The sequence below is a fragment of the Lactuca virosa genome, chromosome 5, assembly GCF_052849685.1.
Source record: "Lactuca virosa cultivar CGN04683 chromosome 5, Lactuca_virosa_CGN04683_v6, whole genome shotgun sequence".
NCBI classification, from domain to species: domain Eukaryota; kingdom Viridiplantae; phylum Streptophyta; class Magnoliopsida; order Asterales; family Asteraceae; genus Lactuca; species Lactuca virosa.
Window position 1 is genome coordinate 71,235,406 of NC_136430.1, and position 22,559 is coordinate 71,257,964.

The following is a 22,559-nucleotide window of genomic DNA, read 5'->3' on the forward strand; positions in this document are numbered from 1 at the left end:
GGGGTTTAGGGGGGGGGGGTAGTGAGAGAAAGTACAGAGAGAAGTGGGAATGGAGTGAGAAATGAGGGCTTCCTTCGCTCCCTTATATAGCCACCAGCTGCGGAGTACGTTGGGCGTTCCTGCGAGGGTACACGGGGCGTACCTCATACGCAGGGGCGTTCCGGCTTACGCTGCGCGTTCGTACAGACAAGTGTCCGAATCCGGGTGGGGCGACATGGATCATTCTGAGGCCAAGCGAATCCGAACGCGGGGCGTTGCCCTCTCGTACGCGCTGAGTAGTGAGCCAGCTGTCACCCATACGAGGCGAGTCCGTGCTCAGCACTCGACAACCCAGATCGAGCCACGTCATCATTCTCGCATCAGATTTCGCAAATTCACTTTCCGACTTCTAAAATTCATAACTTTCGCATACGAGCTTCGTTTTCTATGTTCTTTATATCCACGCGTAGGCGGGAACGTACTCTACAACTTTCATTTAGACTCCGTCGGCTAATTTTGAATTTATTTTAAAAGTTATATTTTTAACAGGCCGGGACAGGATTGGTCCGTTAAAAATTCGTAACTTCTTAATACGACGTCCACTTTCGTCTGTCTTTTTATCGTTACGCTACTATTAACGAGATCTTCGATTCTCGTTTAGGTTGTGTCGGCTAAAAACCGATCGATCTAATGTTCGAACTTTAGGTTGTACACTGCTAAGCCGAAACTTCGAAAAATCACAACTTCCTCATATGAAGTCAGATTTGGGCGTTCTATTTATGGACGTTCTTGGTTTAACGTTTTCTATGACTTCCGTTTAGATCGCTAAGGCTAAAAGTTGCTCTATCGTAAATTCACTATTTACGCTTCCCGGTGCCGTGCCGGTTCCGTCGCGAAACTTTGATGGGTCATAACTTCTTCGTTATAACTCTGATTTCGGCGTTCTTTATATGTACGGAACCCTTAAGACATATTCTACAACTTGAGTAAGATTATTTATTCTAAATAATCTTTTGTCGAAAAGTCGTTTTCGACCCCTATTATCTCTAATTTGACTAGCCCGGATCTACGGGCGTTACGAAATCCATATAGATATATATATGTATATATATATATATATATATATATATATATATATATATATATATATATATATATATGATTAAAAAATCTCAATCTAAGCTTTTAGAATTGAAATGAAGTATACTTTCCTCTCCCTTAATTATAGCAAAAGAACTTTTCAAACTCCTGCAGCTTTGCAAATTCAAACTTTTGTTTTATATTATTAACATTGCTTACTTGCAAAACTTAACATAATAATCATACTCCCACTAACATGACAATTATTAGCATAACACTTATGCTCCCACTAGCTTTGACATGTATCCAGAAATCAGTTGGACTTCTAGAAATCAATACTTTATTGACTTTCTTACCAAAGTTCAGATTTATGATACACGATGCTTTGATAAAACTTTATCAAAATCATACACCTTTCCTTAGACAACTGATATGAGTGTCTAAACAATTTTTAGAACTATGAAAAGGGATGTCGTAATCATAGTCTCAATTGTTTAGAGCTTTTCCAATTCTCACAAGTCCATGTTAGTGTGCCGGTTACCCACACACACTCCACTAACGACTTTGAGAATGCAAATATGACAATTGCTATCTACTTAAAATCTACTTAGTGAAAGCGTTTCCTCACCATCATTTTCATGAATCGGATAGAAACCTTATGACACTTAGAGTTTATGGTGTATGTGTTCCTATCCATGTGAATTTGTCAAAACCATAATCACAAGAGAAGGTTAGTGACAAATCCAAACTCATATGGACTGAACTTGTGCAATCTTAACTTCTTGCCACCTGGCAGCACAAAGGTCTACCATTGCTTCCAAGTAGTTATACAAACATCTGAGAACTCATAGAACTCAGATGCATAGTCAACTCTAACTGGAATGGGCACAGAACAAAGAATATGTCAACACGATAGGTTATAAAACTCAAGTCGTGTGCTAGTGATAAACAATACCCTTGATTAGTTCTTGAAACTTTTTTAGATCTTTAAGACTCCCACTGGCCTCTTGACATATAAGATTCTCTTGTCAAGAACCATTCCTTGACAAAGCAAATATTCAAGAGTTAGTGCAGATTCTTATCAGGATAACACTTCACACAATTTGTCATAGTTGGTCTCTGTTTTATCCAAGACATCACAACTTGCCAATTTCAAATGTACAACAATAAGAAACATCTTATTCTACATTTGAAAAGTGTTATAAACCTTCTAAAGATTATGTCACTCAAGTTACAATCTTGGAGTATGACTCTAAGACTTGTTTTGGAACGAAGTATGATTCATCTTTTTGATTTTAAGCATTTCAACAATCCACGATTATTGTTCTTAGACAAACAAATACACTAAGATGTCCTTAGAGGATCAATTGTGATATGGTATCTTAATCATAAAACATGATACTAAAGTACTCTCCCATCTTTTCAGATTTGAGAAACTTTTATCTTTCTGCCTAATTTGATTCTTCTCATTCGTTCTGCCACACATTGAAACTTTTCCAATGTTTCAGAATTATACTTAAACTTGTAAGTACAACCATATTTACTAAACTTTAGTAAATCATGACGAACAGCCTTATTTTTCTTTGTGGTGGACCTGATCAGCGCATAACCAAGTGTACCCGATCTCCTAGTCCTTCACTTGACTCACATATACATGTGAACAATGAATTAGTCTTATTTTCCCAAAGATGAAAACTCTCATTCATCATACAATACAAGTTGCACGATTCCAAGTTGCTATCCAACTGAAACTTGGGTGATGGGAATCTTTCCTTATTTGGTAAATTATGACACTTCCACAAACGAAAGAATCAAATTCATTTTCCAATATTGCTATCAATGGAATCATATAAACGACAATTTTTCACAAATGCCATTGTAAGGATATTTAAAATAAAAAAATCAAAACTCTTCTTTTTATTTTAAAACTTGTGGAAAAACTTATCCTTACAATGCAAATGCATATGGAAACTATGTTTTTATCTATTCCTAAGCAATCTATCATAACTCTTAAGCAACAACTCAAAATTTTGATCACCGAACCATGCAATCGAAATCCATCTTCGCGATCAGAATCAACATATTCTTCCTTTAAGCTTCCTTTCTTTTCTTTGATTCTTAAAACATCGACATGTGACCTAGTCACATCATGTAATAAGAATCTCCAAATAGGAACTTAATAGAGTTAGATAGTGGACTTTACCCGAAGTTGAGTCAAAGTTTTTTGACTTTACCAACTTTATGATCTTTGAGGTAAATAGGGCAGCTTTGCAACCAATGCCCCTTCCTTTGGCAACAGAAACATATGAACTCTTTGGGAATGGTACACAGGACTATCTCAGACTTAGCCTTTCTCTTTACCATTTGGTCAACTGAGTTGACTATGGCCGATCCCTTTCCATTGGGAAGAGAAATCTTTTCTGGATTTCCAATGTTACCATTGTCAACGTCCATGGAAGTTTGGGAAGTCGATCTTCCAATCAAATTTTCTTTACCAGTGCTCCAAATCATTGTTGATTCAACAACACCAAGCAAATAGGTAAGATCATTAAGGGTCATGTCATGGTCTGTCATATAGTAGTCCTAAAGGAACTCACTATGTGACTTAGAAAGTGATTGAAGAACCTAGTCAATAACCAACTTCCTCAAGACTTTGACACCCAACTCTCCCGACTTGTCAATATGTGACTTCATCTCCAAGATGTGAGCACACATAGACTTTGCTTGCCAATAGGGCTTGAGTGACCTTGAACTATTCAAGAACTTGTGGGTTAGGGAGAATAATTGGAGGAGGTGGAGGAATTGAAGTATGATTTCCATGATCCAACCACGAGACATCATCTTCATTAGGAAAGCTTGTTCCAATGGATTTGGGAAGATCATAGTTGTCTGAACTAGACAATGGGAGAAATTCAAGTTAGTTGATTTAAGTCCTTAATATAACACCCATTACGAAATATTAAGGCTAGGACCCAACACAATATTTTATAACTTGGAAGAGGGATTCTGTAATCCAAGCTATAAAATATTTGAAGGTAGGCGAATGACGATTCACCAATTTCCACCATGAAAAATGAAATAGGTATTAGGTTTTAATTGGTTTGAAACTCCTAGATCTTTTGAGATTCATTGAACTTTTCAATGGAATGTTTAAATCTCAGTTGTGCCTTCTCAAGTTTGTGACTGGGATGCCGAGGATCACAAACAAGGTGTGAATAACCATGCAAATTAACTTGGTACCCTTAATCTTTATCACCCAATAGATGTGTCGGTTACCCACACGCGCTCCACCAATCTATGATAAACATTAAGTCACCCTTTGCCACTCTTACTAGTCCATGTTAGTGTGTTGGTTACCCACACATGCTCCACCAACGACTTGGTAAGGTACAAAGTGTAATTTCATGGGTTAGCACCAAATTCACATTTTCCTAAGTAACTAAGATTGGGAATTTATAAGTGTTTAGTTACTTAGTATTTATCATTATACTTTTAATGAAGGGAGAATTATAGTCATGTCCTACCCGTTCGGCTAACGACCATCCACCAGTCAAGGAAGCGGTGGGTGAGAGTGGACACCCATTAAACTGCCATTTTATAGGCAGTAACCTTATACCCCCCTTATAGACCAGCTTCGTGAATGAGGCCTACAAACGGTAAGACTGACATACTCTTATACATATATATAAATATTAAACCTATAATATTATAATAGTATAAGGGTTGAATTTTAACTTTTAAAATTCTAAGGGTCTAACTTGGAGTTAAAGTATTCATGGGGGGGAAATTTACAAATTCGAAAACTTGGGGGCAAGTTTTGAGCAATTCAAAAACTTTTGGTTTCCATAACTTATGAGTTTAAAGTAGTTTTAATGAAAAAACTCTTCAAGTTCCATAACTTGAGGACAAGTTTTGGAAGACTTTAAAACAATTAAAAAAAAGAATCTTCATTTTCATAACTTATGGAAATCTTATGAGTTTTTAAAAATCATAAATCATACTTTTCATATAACTTGAGGACAAGTTACAAAAACACATTTTATGAACAACTTTTAGATCAATTTGGATCAAAAACATATTATCACATAATTTTTCTATTAATCTAAATCAACTCATAAGAACAAGATAATTCATATCATCAATCTTCAAGAAATTAGCATGAACATATAAACTGATACAAATCTTGAAATTATGACAATTACCTTTGAAATTGGATTAGCATGAACATTACCACATCAAAAACAGGTTTATAAGTTCAAAAACATCTTAGGGTAATGTTCCTACTCCAATTCCAGCCAAAAAAATCGAAGATATGCTATCAGGGGGTCCAACTCACCGAGTGCAAGAACAAACTTGACGAGTTGGATGAGTTTGTACATGGACTTGTCGAGTCCCCTGTCCAGGCAGCAAAAAATTTGATTTTTCCAGCTTTTTTCAGCAATTTGCATCAAGTATAATTGAAAACTACCCATGGCTCTGATACCACTGATGGGTTTTAGTATACTACAATATCCTATTATGCACATACAACCCTAAATACCTTGGATATATGGTTTCACTAGTTATACATACAAATGGTTTCCAAGGCATTAAACCTATAACTAGCACGCAAATTGTCATAAACAATACAAGATACTAGTTAGAGTAACATACCTTTTATGTGGCTTGAAGTCTTGATGTATTTGATGTTGCTTGAAAACCTTTGGCCTTTAAGAACTTAGTACCCCAAGTGTTGCACCTCAAATGGAATCACAACTCACCTAGGACAAAGGTGACTCTTGAGAGAGAATTCCATGCACCAAAACACCTCCATATTTCTCTATGAAAATGACGCACTTTCAAGTGGCGATTTTGGGCAATGGAGTATGTATTTATATGTGGCATTTCAAGGGTCATGGGTATAACCCAAATCCATACCCATGAGTATTATGATCCATGGTTCATGTGGCCCAACTCTTTATGTATCCATACATAAACTTGGTCCAACATGGATCATAAGCCCAACACATATAAATATAACTAATTACCGTAATTAGTCCCCATAGATTTAATTAGTCTCTTTTGATCACTAAATTAATTCAAAATTAATTCTTGATCAATACTAATTAAAACATATGATTTCATATTAATATATTAGAACTTATAATATATTAATAAATCATATATAACCTTCTCTCAAGAGTCCATCCTAACAAATTGTCCTGGTGTTATGCAACCCAAATGGACCATGCTACTCACGGGTCGAATACATACCAATAATAGTTATGGGCTTAGACATCTAATCCAACATTAAGAAGTTCCTGTTATCTCCCCCTAACTAACTCGCGAATACCATTACATATCACTCAGACTAGATAATTCTTCGAATGAGAGGTCCTACCCTACAACGGTTGGACTCAGACAAGAGCTGCGGAATAGGGCTAGACCTAACCTTCTGAAATTATTTAGTCCTTGCAATATGTAACTTAACATATTCGTTTACTAGTTAATTAGAGATAACTAGAACTCCTAATAGAACAAAGCAAGCAACATTCGGGCATTGGGAAAACTAGCCACATACTCCAATCAAGCTGTCCTATCCTCTAATCAGGAATCTGTACTAGCATGCAATTCATAAAGCTCATATAATCAGGCATAACCTAAACTGGCTATCCTACCACTGACTAATCAATACTAGCATGCAGCTCAATCAACGCATATAACAGGCATACAAGGCATCCTTCCTAGATCCTTAGCTCTAAACTAGCATGCTGATCATATAATCATATCATAACATAAACTTGTATGGGTAATTTGGGAGAACTTACTTGAGCTTGGCCGATTACACACATCACACCCCTTTCTTTTCAAAGTTTCTTTCTCTTTTCAAAGTCCTTTCAAAGTTCTTTTATAAAAATGATCTCCCTTTTGATAATTTTCATACCAAGTCCCCAGTTTGAGTCCAGACACGCCTGAGAGTGTGCCAGAATCCCTCAAACCAAGGCTCTGATACCAACTTGTAACATCCCAAAATTCAAGGCCAAAAATTTCATTTTTAATATAAGAAAACCGTTAATAACGTTGTTCCACACATTGAAAACATTTCATTTAAAACAAATATCAGAGTCAAATCCCAAAGATCACATAATGCGGAATAACATGGGTAAATGCGCTGCGACCGTCCCGAGCTCCTTTTTTCTTGAAACTGAAGATACCTGAAACCAAAACTGTAAACTGTAAGCACGAAGCTTAGTGAGTTCCCCAAATACCACATACCATAAATATCAACTGGGCCATACATGTCATACATACTGTGAGCCATACATAACAAACATATCCATAATCAAGAAAGGTTCTATGTGCCAAATATAGTCTTGCCGTTATGCCACGGGCCGCACGTGGTCTTTCTTTTCAAGCCTGGGGCCATTCCCTGGGTCTTACAGACAAGTGCCAAGGGCCACCCCCTGGTCTTCCATGCAAGCATCACAAAGAAAACTAGCAAACATACTACTCTACTTCGCTAATCAGCATACGGTGTGCCAGGAACCACCTCCTGGTCTTTCATTCATAATAGCATACAGTGTGCCATGATCCACCTGCTGGTCTTTCATACATAATGCCCAAGGCTAACCCCCGGGTCTTCCTACTATACATAATATCATGCAGTGTGCCAGGAGCCGCCTCGTGGTCTTTCATACATAATGCCTAGGGCTAACCCCCAGGTCTTCCTACTGTACGTAAACTAAATGGGCCGGCATTGTGGCCGTAGACCCATACAACCAGTGAGGAGACTCACCTCGTACTACTGAAGACTAGCTAAACATTTCCAGCTGCTAACCGGCAGCTCCTGAACTGTTGATCCTTTGGCTCCACGAACTATCAATACCCAAAATAGCACTTAGACTACAAAACCCTCAAAAGTCAAACTAGGTCAAACTTGGTCAAAGTCAACATCCAGTTGACTTGACTCGCCGAGTTGGTCCACCAACTCGTCGAGTCCCTATTCTTTCAAAATGATACAACCCCCGACTCTAGTCCTCGAGTCTAGCAAGAACTCGACGAGTTCACCTTCAACCATAACATCGGGACCATCTTCAACCGACTCGCCGAGTTCATCCTTGAACTCGTCGAGTTCATCTTCATCATATGAATGTATCCAGTCTATAACTCGCCGAGTTCTATGAACAACTCGTCGAGTCCGTCTTCATGGGTTGGGAGATTGCCTTGGACTCGCCGAGTTCATCCTTGAACTCGTCGAGTACGATGATCTTCAAGTCCATAATGACCCCAACTGGCTGAGTCCTCTACCAACTCAACACACACCCGCTATCAAAAGGGTTTTGGGCAAGAAAACGGCATGACTCGCCGAGTCCTAAGAACAACTTGTCGAGTCTTCCTAAGTCCAAATCTATTCAAACGATTTTAGTCGGGCACAAAGCATCTAGGACCCAGATCTAACCTTCTAGGGTCGAAATAATACGTAAACCCTCTGCCTTTACATCCATGTATGGCCCTTTTTGCTCAAAAGGCCATAACAACCTCAGATCTGAAAGGATCTTTTCTTGGGACGTCCTTGTCCCATAGATCAAGCTCCATGGACCAAAACTCTCATAAAGTGGACATAAATAGATCTAAGAAGCTATAAGTCAAGATGAAGACTTGATTACCAGAAAATGATGGAAATGAGATGGTGTTGCTGGATCTACAAGTTCCTCCTTGAACCTTCAATCTCCTTCTTCTTCTTCTAGCCTCCAAGAACACCAAAATACTCAAGAATGGCTCACACACTCACCAAATGATCTAGGGTTTCGTGGGTTAAGTTCTGGACAATAGGGGCTGGGAATGGAGCCAAGAGGAGGAGAATAAGATGCTTAAATAGGGTGCCATGTCCCGAATTTAGGGTTTCCCAAACCCCGACCAACTCGTCGATTCGGTCCTCCGACTCGTCGAGTAGGTCACATAACCCGCGACCCGGAACGCGCTCCTACTCGTCGAGTCACCCCACCGACCCGACGAGTCGCCTTCTGATTTTTGATGTTTTCCTTTCCTTTCTAGGTCTTCTGAATTCGGGGTGTTACACGATGGTAATCGTTTCAATAAAATCTTTGTTATAATGTGCAATGCACGTTACATACCAATCAATCACTCCAGAAAGATATATTTGCACCTACAACACAAACATTATAATCTCTCACATATCTAATTTTTGGTATGATGGAATGTAACTACCAAGTATTGGAATGAGCAACATATTGGAATGGAACATTACATAAGAATAACCTTTTTCAAATATAGCACTGTACTTTCATTTTTCCAAATTTATGCAACAACTATTGCATTGTCTTCATTCACCAATTATAGCATTGTATTTTCCAATATCCAAAGTTATGCAACAAAATAGTTTTCTATATGTCATATGCAGCCACATTTAATTATAGGACCAAACTATGAAACATTTTACCTATATATAAGTCATGTCAGTTGTATAAATTGGTAAATAGTGAATTATTGTTGCATAAATTGGTATAAGTCATGTCAGTTGTATAAATTGGTAAATAGTGAAGCATTGCTGCATAAATTGGAAAGTCATGGTGTCATGAGGTCTTATTTGTATAAATAAGTAAAAAATGAAACATTGTTACATAAATTTGTAAAAAAAAAGTAGAACATTGTTGCATAAATGGTAAAATATGAATTATTGTTCAATAAATTGGTAAAAAATGAAACATTGTTGCATAAATAAACATTTAACTAGTGCATATGAATGTGTGTGTATGACTGTGTTAATGTATATAATTTCTTACCCATAATATCAACATACTTGCATTTTTTACCGATAATAGTTATGTACTTCATTTTTTGCCTATATAATAAGAACATACTTATGTTTTTCTATCAATATGGACATTGTGCTTTTACACGTCCACTATTGGTAAAGAAATGTAACTACATTACTATGATGAGTAAAGAACTTTTTCTATGTTTCTATTATGTTTAAAAAATATACATGTGTCGCTATTATGTGTTACATATTGTTTCTATCAGTAAAAACATATATCTACATTGCTATTATAGGTAAAGAAATGTTAATATATTGCTTTTATGTGTAGAAAAGTAAAGTACATTGTCTATATTGGTAAAAAGAGCTATGTACATTGCTCTTTTCTGCAATTTTCTCATTTTGGTCTTTATTTCAAGTTCTGGGGACCAAAATCAGCATAAAACCTTGATATAAGGTCTAAATTTGAAAGAAGTATTGTTATTGGACTAAACTGTAACACCTAGTTTTTTATGTTTCTTTTATCAGGATAGCGGGCCGTAAATGGATCGATTAAAGGTCTTGTACTTCAAGAGAATAGAGATTAACCCTATCGGATGATTACAATGGTTGGTTAAGTGTTTAAAGCCCTCGAATTGTGTTTCGAAGAAAAGAGTAATATGGGAAAAGTTATATATCGGGCTTCTTGCATGGATTATGGTTTTAGTTTGACGTGTGTTACGCCAAAGATAACTAGATAATATTATGGGGCTCGTCAATACCCTTCTGTGCATATAAAGATTGCCGAAAAAGGAGTTGAAACGAAGAAGTTATGGCTATTTGACGTTAAAGTGGAAATTAGGGGTTTTGTCCTATGTCGGGCGTAGCTGTTACGCATGGCATAACTAAAAATTATGTAGGGTATAAATGTTGAAATGTTGGAGGTGATTTAATAACCTATGTATGGCGTAGGTTGTGCTACGCAGGGCGTAATCGCGGTAGATCAAAACCCTAATTCTTCGGTTTTTAGCCCTATTTAAGGGCTCTAACTTATAGGAAACCCTCTCATGACCAACTTCCATCACCTAAGATCATTTCTTGATTAACCTTAGCCTCCTTTTACTTGTTTTGAGCCTTGGCATCATTTATTAGCTTATTTGTCCATTGGAAGGTTGAATCTTGAAGAACAAGGTGGTGACAAAGTGTATATAAGAAGGGTTCAAGTATAGATCCAACAAGGTTACTTCATTCCTATACCATTGTGAGTAAACAATTTCTAACTTGCTCATTATTTTCATATATCTAGTTATTTTTCATATTTTCCACTTTTTGGTCCCTTGAACTTGTGTTTTAGGAGTTGGAAGAACTCCAACACATTTTGAGCTATATGGAACACTCTTGGGACTTATTGGACTTGCAAAGTTGTGCTTTGGTGCTTGTTCATTAATCCATGCAAGTTGTATTAGCATTTTTGGTCATTATTAGTGCATAAAGTTTAGATCTTGAAAGTTTGTGGCCTTGATACGGATAAAGTTGGAAACTTCATCCATCTAAACATCATATTGATTCAGATCCGAAGGTTGGAGACCTGGACTTAATGGATTAAGTACGGAAAGAAGCATTTTTGGTCCCTTTGAGACTTAAAGAGTAGATCTTGGTTGTTTAGACCATCCTAATGGATAAAGTTGGAAAGTTTATCCATTATGGAGTTACTAGGAACCAAATATGAGCATTAGATGGTTAACTTTTTGTATTAAGCACTTAATGGGAAAAGTTAGACAATAGCTTCTTATGCGGGGCATAATTCTGGCTATGCAACGCGTAGCCTCATTTATACTTGTAATTGCCATATTGGGCTCTATATTGGGTGTAGAGCTGGTACGCTGGGTGTACTTGGGCTGGATGTTGACTTTTGAGTTTTGACCTTTGAATGTTGACTATTGACTTTGACCAAGTTTGAGTTTAACGAAGAAAGGGTAATTTCGTTAGTAGATTAAGGCTTAGTCCATGTTTGTTGTTTAGGTGACGTGTAGAGCCCGTAATTGGAGCAGTGATCAGTTCAACTATCTTTGAGACTTTGAGGTGAGTTTTCCTCACTGTACTCATGGGTTGATGGCACCAATGTGGGCCCACTTGGTTGTGTTATGTATCCTGGTATATAGGATGTTGTTATGTTGTAGTAACCTGTTAAATTGGTAGATATGTATGATTACTTGTACTTGCTGATTATTGTTTATTTGTTGCATATGTTGACATATTAGTGGTTGCGTTAAGGCAAGAGACCAATAAACCCTGGATGGTTGGGTTGAGGTGGTACTGCTTTGTGTGGTAGACCAATAAACCAGGGATGGTTGGATTGAGGAAATATGCGAACAAACCCCGAATGGTTGGGTTGAGGCAATATACCAACAAACCCTGGATGGTTGGGTTGAGGGTACGAGCCAACAAACCCTATATGCATGTATTGTAATTTGTAACATCCGGTTTAGAATAAATAAATAAATAAATAAATAAATAAATAATAAACCCAAAAACCCTGAGATGAATTTTTATATTTTTATTTTAGCCCTAAATCCGTAATAATTTATCAAAGTGTTAGCCTCAAAGAGTTAAATATTATAAATTCTAGAAATCGAGGGTTAAAGTATAACTTTCAGATAAGTTATGAATAAAATTGTGGAAAATGGGGGCTGTTTGGTAATTAGAAGAATAAATCTGAAAATGTTTTGGTGGAAGAGAATAAAGTGAATAAATGGACTGAAGTTTGATAGATGGAGGCGGGACTAAAACCCGACACCCCCTCCCTTGGTCTCTCATTTAAACAAACTGACACCCTAACCCTAATATCTTCTCAACGGCCACCTTATCCCTCCAATCTCCAGTTGCCGCCATCACCTTTGTCGCCGTCTTGAAACACCTAGCAACCACCGCCGCTGCTGCTATCGGCGAAGACAAGGCCGACGTCGTAACAGTGGGGAGGTCGGAAGAATGGAAATTGTGGCCGCTATTTCTTTCCCCGGTAAAGGCGCACCCCCTCCCACCTTCTCCGTCGTCTTTTGTTGCTACATCACGTCCCCCGCCGCCACTCCGAGCGGCTGTCCCTTCTTGCGGTCATTTCTATGACTGTCACATTCCACCACAAGGGTGGTTGTGTTGGTGTTTCATGCATGTGTATGTGATGTTGTGTCAAGTTTGTGAGGCGTGTGTGTGTGTGTGTGTTTTGTTGGTCGAAAAACGAAGAAAACCACCATGGCAGCCAACCATGGTGGTTGCCGCCATGCTGCCAATTTCTGCCACCACCAGCCACCGTGTGAGTTGGCTGTGTACGTGTAATATTGTGTGTATGTGTGTGTTTTCTGCGTGGTTGTTGTAGTGGGAGTTTTTTGGTAGGATTCCAACTCGAAACCGCCACCACCGCCGTGAGTGGGTGGCTTCCGCCATGGACTGCTGCCGACCACCATTGCCCGAGATGGCAGTGGGTGGTGTCCGACTTACTAAACACTAAATGTTCTAAGCATCTAACCTTAGACTAAGTGGCACATGTTTGGGTTGGAAACCCTAATTAGGCTTTAGAAAACCCTTATGTCAAGAAAACCCTCGTTCTAGAGTTTTGTTGGGACTCGCATTTAATTGTTAATTGGACTTTAAGTGTCAATAATTCCCTACAATTAACTTAATGCAGTATTGGACTTAATAAATTAAGTCCTTAAGGGGTTAAGTGTGGAATACTAACCGTAGTCATGATTTTATGTGGGAAACCCTAGAACCGGGAAGCCCTATTTTGGACAATGATCGGGGCGCGTATTTGGGCTATTGCTTGGATTATTATTATACCCGAGAATGAGTAGGTTAAACCTTAACCAGTCCTACTCTTAGTTGGTTAAGTCCTTAATGGTTTAAGTGTCCTTACTTAACCCTAATCGTCGTTTTATGTGGAACCCTAATCGTCATGTCATGTGAGGTAGTCGTTGTTGCAAGTGACTATGACTTGTGGTTGGGGATTCAATCAAGTATCTTTCTATAGGTGATGGGAAGTGAGTTGAAGCTGGTAGAGTTCTTCATTACTACGGTGGTGACCTACGCGCATATCAAGGTGAGGTTTGCCTCTCTAAACCTGTGGGTCGAAGGCACCAATGCCGACCCACTAGTTTTGGTTATCTGTTAGTAGAGGGATGCCTTAAGGACTGTATATAGTCATGTAGGATGGACCGATGACTCTTGATCTAGGCTCTTTTACCTGTTCCTTGTTTGGTTGTGGTTCTAGAGTAGGATCACATGTCCGGGTGACTATCTCACCTCTGAGTATATACGTTCATGCATGATGGGTTTTGAGCATAACAACAATTCCTACATGTGCATGCAACCCTAATGCTTTGGATCTAGGTTTTCTCTAATTGAACAGGCAAACTTGAACACAAAAAGAAGAAACCCTAGGTTCTATGTATTATAATCGAAATTCACATAACAGGGATCAAAATACATACCTTGATTGTTATGTAGTAATAACAATCTAAAACTTTGCTTGAAAGACCTATGGTAGCAAGTGCCACAAGTGTCGCACCTCTAATGGCTCACAAACAAACCTAGCAACCAAGGATTACTATATATATATAGAGAGAGAGAGAGAGAAGGAAAGAAGAATTTCGTCCAAGAGGTTTCTTGGGAGAGCATGGCCGAAATTCCTTATGGTGGAGGGTTTGTATTGTGTTAGGAAGGTATTGGATAAGGTAGGTATCTCCAAGATAACCCTAATCCCTTAACTTCCTCCCTAAGGCATCCAAGGCACCCTTAGAGCCTAAGGAAACCTTAGGAGCATCTAGATTTCATTCACCCCCCTTTACGGAGGTTCTAGAATTGCCCAATGTTCAACTATTGAACATTTAGTCCCTGTAGTATCAATTAATTCCTTTAACCCCAAAATTAATTCCAAATTAATTTCTGATTAAATATTAATTAAACAATTTGATTTCTAATTAATATATTATTTCCATAATACATTAATAAATCATTTATTTAGATTTCTAATTAATTTATTAACCAAGTAATAAATTAATAAATCACTCTTCTCTCTCTAACATTCATCCTATTCAATTGCCACGTTTGAAGGCAACCCAAAAGGACCGTGCTACTATCGATTCAAGTTTATACCAATTATAGTTATGGGCTTAGACGCCTAATCCAACAGTCTTGCACTTGGATAAGTCTAATAAACATAACTGCAAGTATAACTACCAAATTGATTAGCAAATTGTAGCTACCAAAAGCCGTTGTCGAACTCTGACCTAGTCAGTAACGTGTCCTTAGATAAGTGATCAAATATTCCTCTGTTCTACAAGATATCATATAGACATGAGACATGGATTACAATCAATCTCTCTATTCAAGATTTGTTTCCCGATTTCTGATTCATGATGACTGATATCAGACTAATAATTGAACACATCAATTCAGTCCAGGTTTGGCCAAGCGCTTAAGATGTCATCACCAAATAATCGAGGGGCCCGCAGATGTCTCTTTTCCTGTTAGTGAAAAAGGAATGGATAAACTTCGACTTATATGCTTGTACTATTTACTCATCAAATCACACACAACAATACGTTTTATAACATTAAGTTACTGATGCGTTTACGTATTATCAATGCACAACTGACTCGTAAACAACAGCTCATATATCTCTGTTTGAAGAATATAAGATATTATCGTCTCAAAATTACTCGTGATAAAATCCATGAAGTAATTCTCTGAGGGTGGGTTAATCCAATAATTAAATCCCCATTTCAAAAGTACTCATGAACATTGAAGCAAACAATTGCTATGTCTAATCACCATAGACAATCTCCAATTCAATTCATGACAGTCTTAAGTCACTAATTACTTCCAAAAGTATGATCGACTGTAGATGTTTGAACAATCCAATTATTCGGGAAGTAAAATATGCGAAGTGTAACACAATAATAACCTAATTAACCATGGTCTCAAAACTATTGAATAAAACACTTATTATTTAATCACCATATTAATTAGACTTTATTAATTGTATAATGTTTCGATTAATCAACTAAACACTTGAATTAAACATCAGTCATGCCATGTTATAAACATGCATACTATGTTTCTCTATGGTCCTTCCTTTGTGAACAGATCAATTGGACATTATTCCAATGATGCTCATATCACAATTCCAAATACTTATTACAAGTGTAAGAATTCCAAATTCTTGTCACCACTAAATGTGTTAGAGTCTAACCTTGCATGCAATATCCTTTTGTGATGACGTGGTGTCAAAGTCATAGAGACTTAGCCAACGATGTCACAAAATGTTCCATTGAAACTTTGTTACTAAAACAATTTCATGGTAATGATGTATCAAATTCAAGGTATCTCCTTGAACACCTTCCTTGCATTAAGGTTTCTAACTCACACGTAGATTCTAATTGATATGTGCATATTTAGTCATGTATTCTGTATAGAATATTAATACTTTTTGACTATTTTATTGCAAATATGGAACAAAAGGTGCTTAATTACGTTTAAATTGTATTTTCAGTCTAGAAGAAGTGCTCGGAAGCAAAAGGAAGTGGAAATAACAATCGGGAGCTCGGGAAGTAAATAAAGAGGAAAAAGTCAAAAATCTTGAAGCACTCGGTGAGTCAATACCCCGACTCGACGAGTCGGATCGAACATTCATGAAGCAATAGAAGTCCTTGCCGTACACGGAGTTTTAATGAAGGACTCGGCGAGTCAACCCTGTTTCCAGAAGTCTATAAATATGACATTCCTGCCCGAAACAAAGAACTTCTCTGAAACCCTTGGAGGCCAAGCTGCGATTAAGAACACGGTGGAAGCTCTGGAAAGTGAAGAATTGACCCAACATTCGATTTTGAGGAGGATTAAGGCAAATTCTAGGTACTCTTATTTAAACTTTTGATTGAATCATGTTTAAACCAATGGATTTCGTTCTTGAGTTTGTTTTTGCTGTAATTATGAACTAAAACCCTTGTCTTCTATTTAGGGTAGATGATTTTGTGAATATGGATTGATTTTATGGTTAGGATTAATCTAATTTGGTGATATTGTTTTGTTAAGCTTGTTAAAGAACCTTATATGTTAATTACAACTATTTTCAGTTAATTAACCAGCATATTAAGTTGCATGAACATCTCTTAATTGCTAATTTCGTATGATTTATGTGAGAACATTGTTATATGCCTAGGAATAGCGAATATGAAACTAGGGTTAACTAGAAAATAGATAAATTAATGTGTGACCTTGTGTGACGAACCATCAACAAGAGGTTAATTAAACGAACAATTTAATTAACCACTACAAGTCTTACTTAACCCGAATTAATAATCTAGGAAATTCATTAATTTAGACAACTGGCCACTGCTTGAATTAATCGGTTTTCTAAGGACTAGTAATAGAGAACGTGAACCTAATCACCTTAATCGGTAACCAAAGAAAAATTAATCCATTGCATTTACCATAAAATCAACCATAGGATCAAATGATTCGAACCTAAACAGAAGCCTCTTTTACTATTGAATTTGGTTAATTTTTGCTTGCTTAGCTGTTAGTTGCTTAGTTTAAGTGTTAGCTAAGTTTCTAGTCTTGTAAAACTAGAGAAAAACCTTCTATTTTATTATGGTTTTCTTTAGATAATTCTAGTAGTTAGATTAATTACCGTTCCCTGAGTTCGATACCCTGCTTGCTTAACTATACCACCAATAGACAGGTACACTGCCTTTTGTGTGTCTAATTTACATTAAATAAGTAGGAATAAAACTAGTTAGTTTTACACACATCAAGTTTTTGGCGTCGTTGTCGGGGATGGTTCTAAAATTTAATTTGATTACTAGTGTTATCGATCCTTTGTGTGAGATTTTTCTTACACAAAGTTACTTCATTTAGTAAATTTAATATTAGGATTGATTTTTAGTTTTTAGCCTTTAGTAGATTTGTTTAACTTTTTTTCTGTTTTGGCAGTGAACTCGCCGAGTCCCTACGAATAGACTCGACGAGTCCATCACTGAACGCATAGTTTCGTTTTTAGTTTATTTTTGTTCTTTTTACGCGTGTTTTCTGTTTTGATTGCAGTACGTTTATGACCAGAGGAGGAGGCACACCTTTGATTCCCCCACTTGAAGACCCGGAAGCTACTCTAAGGAAAAACAAAAGCAAAACCGTTGGAGAATCCGAAACATCGAAGAATTCACCGTTGAAGAATCTCAAATCTATTTTTAGCAAGAAAAAGGGCAAGAAAGTAGGAGAATCCAGTAACACGAAGGAAGATACCGAGTATGAAACCGAAAAGGAAGAAAGCGAATTTGAAGAAGGAAGCGACATAGAAGGCGAACTAGCTAAAACCATGGCTAACATCGATGAAGTTCCCATGGGTGAATGGAAGAAAAGGATGTGTGACGACACCGGCCCAGGACTCGTGCAACCCGCGATTCCCGCAACTGCCACCTTTGAACTTAAGGGCTACATACTTGCTCAACTTAAGGAAATCCCATTCTTTGGGAAGGATCATGAAGACGCATACAAGCATCTTGATGAGGTCAATGACATAGCCGACTACTTCAATGTTCCTAATGTGAACCGCGACACCATATTGCTTCGTATGCTACCAGTCACATTCAAAGGAGCTGCGAAAGATTGGCTGAAATCACTTCCCCTAGGATCCATCACTACTTGGGCTAAGATGCGTGAGGAATTTATTGATCAATTTTGCCCTCCATCAAAGATAGAAAAGTTGAAGAAAGCCATAGCAAACTTTGAGCAACAAGCTTGTGAATCACTTTATGAGGCGTGGGAGAGATACAAAGGCTTACTAAGGAACTGCCCACATCATGATCTAAATAGTCAACAAGAAGTCTCCATTTTCTATGACGGAGTAAACGTGACAACAAGGCAGCTCCTTGACTCACAAGGACCACTCACGAAGAAGCCACCCCCGGTGATAAAGCAACTAATTGAAGAATTCTCTAAGCACTCTATAGAATATCACAACCCAAGGAATGACACAAATCGAGGTGTGGTGAACTCAATTACCGATGATATGGCAGCAATGATGGCAAAATTAGAGAGCATGGACCGAAGAATGTAGAGGGCCTCACCTTACTAAAGATTGTGATATTTATGAGAACGGGAACAAGAAAGCTCAAGTGTGTTATTCAAGCGGTGATAGATATGATGATGATTGGCGAAAACCTAAGAAAGAATGGCTACCATATGATGAATACAAAAAGGCAAAGGAGGAAAAGTATAAGCAAAAAGCAAGGAGTTTTTATCAAAAAGAGGAGTCGGTGCAAGAAAAGAAATCTGATTTGGAGGACATGCTCACAAGGTTTGTAGCTGCATCCGAGAAGAGACATAATGACACCGACGTTGCAATAAAAGAGCAACGAAATATGTTAAGGGATCACCAAGGCATGATTAAAGAACACCACCCAATGATGATGGATCAACAAACTCTGCTAAAAAATCAGCAAGCATCTATTTTGAACATTGAAAAACAAGTAGGCCAACTTGCACTACAAATAAACGAGAGAAAACCGGGTGGACTTCCGAGTAATACCGAAAATAATCTGAGAGGCGCCCATATAAATATCATGACAAATAGGAGTGGGAAGATTATTACTCCTTTGACCCCTATTCATCAAGAAGATCTGAAACTGGTACAAGAGAAGGAAGCAGAAAAGCAAAAACCGCTGAAACCCGACTCGACTCGCCGAGTCGAAGACACCGACTCGACGAGTCCCCCACTTGAACAGAAAAGAGAGTCTCCTGTTAAACTCTATCAGCCTCCGTTACCGTTTCCAAGCCAAGCTAGACAAAATAAGCATGACATAGATTATCAAAAGTTCATGGAACACATCAAAGCCCTTCAAATTAATATGCCCTTCATCGAAGCAGTTGCACAAATGCCCAAGTATGCCAAATTTTTAAACGAGCTTCTTACGAATAGAAAGAAGATGGAAGAAGTGAAGGAGGTAGTTCTCAATGAAAATTGCTCAACCGCCATGCTTTACAAACTGCCTAAGAAGAAAGGTGACTCGGGTAGTTTCACCTTGCCTTGTCAGTTCGGAAATTTAGCAACTATACATGCATTGGCTGACTCAGGGGCAAGTGTAAATCTCATGCCATATTCATTTTTTAAGAAACTAGACCTTCCGGAGCCAAGGCCACTTCGAATGGAAATTCACTTAGCTAATAAAACGGTGACGTTTCCAATGGGGGATATGTGAGGACCTATTGGTAAAAGTTGATAAATTTGTGTTCCCAGCAGACTTCATAGTTCTAGACATGGAAGCGGATCCTCAAGTCCCGATCATACTTGGAAGACCTTTCCTTAATACCGCGAGTGCTATAGTAGACATGCGAGATTCTAAACTTACCCTTCGGGTGGGGGACGAATCAGTTACATTTGGAGTTGATCAAGACATGAAGCACGCAAGGTTTAGTGATGACACGACATTTTTGGTGGATATGTTGGAAGAATTAATGGAAGAATGGAAGGAAGACAAGTCAAACAATTTTTCGACTGCCTTCAAAGACGATTTCGATGTTGAAGGGGACATAGGGGAAATAGAGAGACTACTTGAAGAAGCTGAATACAATGAAATACTCAGAAGTGCAGAAAACTCGACTCGTCGAGTCAGATACACCGACTCGACGAGACCGATCGAGAAATCACGATCACACTGGGGACTTAGGCATGGACTCGACGAGTCACCTACCTGAACTCGACATGTTCAGTGTACAAAATACGAAATCAGACCTTAAAACTTTACCAGATCATTTGGAGTATGCATTTCTTGAGGATGGTGATAAAAACCTGTTATTATAGCTTCTGACTCTCCAAATCTGAAAAAGAAGAGTTAGTTCATGTCTTAAACAAAAGAAAGTGTGTCATTGCATGAAATATCACCGACATAAAAGGAATAAGCCCTTTTTATTGCTCTCACAAGATTAACCTGGAAGAAGGAGCAAAGCCAGTAGTTCAACATCAAAGGAGGTTAAACCCGAACATGCAAGAAGTGGTCAAAAAGGAGGTAGTCAAACTATTGGATGCGGGGATCATTTATTCTATTTCCGATAGTCCATGGGTTAGTCCCGTTCAAGTGGTGCCCAAGAAAGGAGGAATGACGGTAGTGACAAACGAGAAGAACGAGCTCATTCCAACTCGAACGGTAACCGGTTGGCGAGTGTGCATCGATTATCGAAAGCTAAACGATTCCACTTGTAAAGACCATTTTCCCTTACCTTTTATTGATCAAATGCTTGAAATATAACTGGCCATAGTTATTACTGTTTCTTAGACGGATTTTCGGGTTACTTCCAAATACCCATAGACCCAATTGACCAAGAAAAGACTACTTTCACTTGCCCAAGTGGGACTTTTGCTTATCGTCGCATGCCTTTTGGGTTATGCAATGCACCCACGACCTTTCAAAGATGCATGACGGCAATATTCCACGACATGGTGGAAAAGTTTATGGAAGTATTTATGGACGAATTTTCTGTTTTTGGATCTTCCTTTCATGATTGTCTTGCTAACCTTGACTTGATGCTTGCTAGGTGCCAAAAGACCGATTTAGTTCTGAATTGGGAGAAATGTCACTTTATGGTAAAAGAGGGCATAGTATTAGGTCACAAGGTATCCAAGGCGGGGATTGAGGTGGATCGGGCAAAAATTGATACAATTGCTAAATTGCCTCCACCAACTAATGTGAAGGGCATTAGGAGTTTTTTAGGTCACGCGGGTTTTTACCGCTGTTTTATAAAAGGTTTTTCTAAAATAACTAGACCTCTAACTCAATTACTTTTAAAAGATGCACCTTTTAATTTTTTTAAAGAGTGTCTAGCGGTTTTTAAAATTTTGAAAGATAAATTAACTAATGCCCTGATCATTATTGCCCCGAATTGGAACATGCCTTTGAAATAATGTGTGACACAAGCGACTTTGCATTAGGAGTTGTACTTGGCCAAAGGGTTGATAAGCACTTTCGACCCATTTATTATGCAAGTAAGACTTTAAATCTAGCCCAAGAAATCTACACCACTACCGAAAAAGAATTACTAGCCGTGGTGTATGCTTTTGACAAATTCCGCCCTTATCTTATTTTATCTAAAACCACTGTTTTCACTGACCACTCTGCTATTAAGTACTTGTTTGCCAAGCAGGATGCAAAGCCAAGACTAATCTGATGGGTGTTTCTATTACAAGAAGTTGACATAGAGATCAAGGATAAAAAGGGGATGAAGAATGTAGCTGCTGACCATCTATCTAGGCTAGAAAATCCAGAAAGGGACGAGATAGATAATATGGGTATTGAAGATGACTTCCCGGAAGAATACTTGATGGTGATTGTGGATGAGGAACCGTGGTATGCAGACATTGCAAATTACTTGGCTGGTAATTACCTTCCAAAAGGCCTTACCCATCAACAAAAGAAGAAGCTCTTTTCCGAAATAAAATATTATTTTTGGGATGAGCCTTATATTTTTAGGAGTTGTGCGGATGGAATCATAAGAAGATGTGTTTTTGGCAAGGAAAGTCGGGACATATTAGAGCATTGCCATAATGGACCTGTAGGAGGACATCATGGGGGTACAATACACTGCTAAAAATGTGTTTGATACCGGTTTTTATTGGCCTACTATTTTCAAGGATGCTGCTACATACGTGAAGGAATGTAATACTTGCCAAAGAACGAGTAATATATCGGCAAGGAATGAAATGCCCCAAATGAATATT

At 38.0% G+C, this 22,559-nt stretch overlaps 1 protein-coding gene and 1 non-coding gene across 2 annotated transcripts; one reads left to right on the forward strand and one right to left on the reverse strand.

The window, feature by feature from the left end:
* Window positions 1-16,565: 16,565 nt before the first annotated feature.
* LOC145111379 (uncharacterized) lies at window positions 16,566-20,046 on the forward strand. The gene is made up of 5 exons (XM_079047662.1): window positions 16,566-16,702; window positions 17,894-18,182; window positions 18,303-18,872; window positions 18,955-19,476; window positions 19,603-20,046. Exons 1-5 carry the CDS (start codon window positions 16,566-16,568, stop codon window positions 20,044-20,046), a joined length of 1,962 nt encoding a protein of 653 aa, XP_078903788.1.
* Window positions 18,549-18,655, reverse strand: LOC145118018 (small nucleolar RNA R71). The gene has a single exon (XR_013713004.1). It is a non-coding gene; the product is annotated as a small nucleolar RNA R71 (small nucleolar RNA).
* Window positions 20,047-22,559: the final 2,513 nt, after the last annotated feature.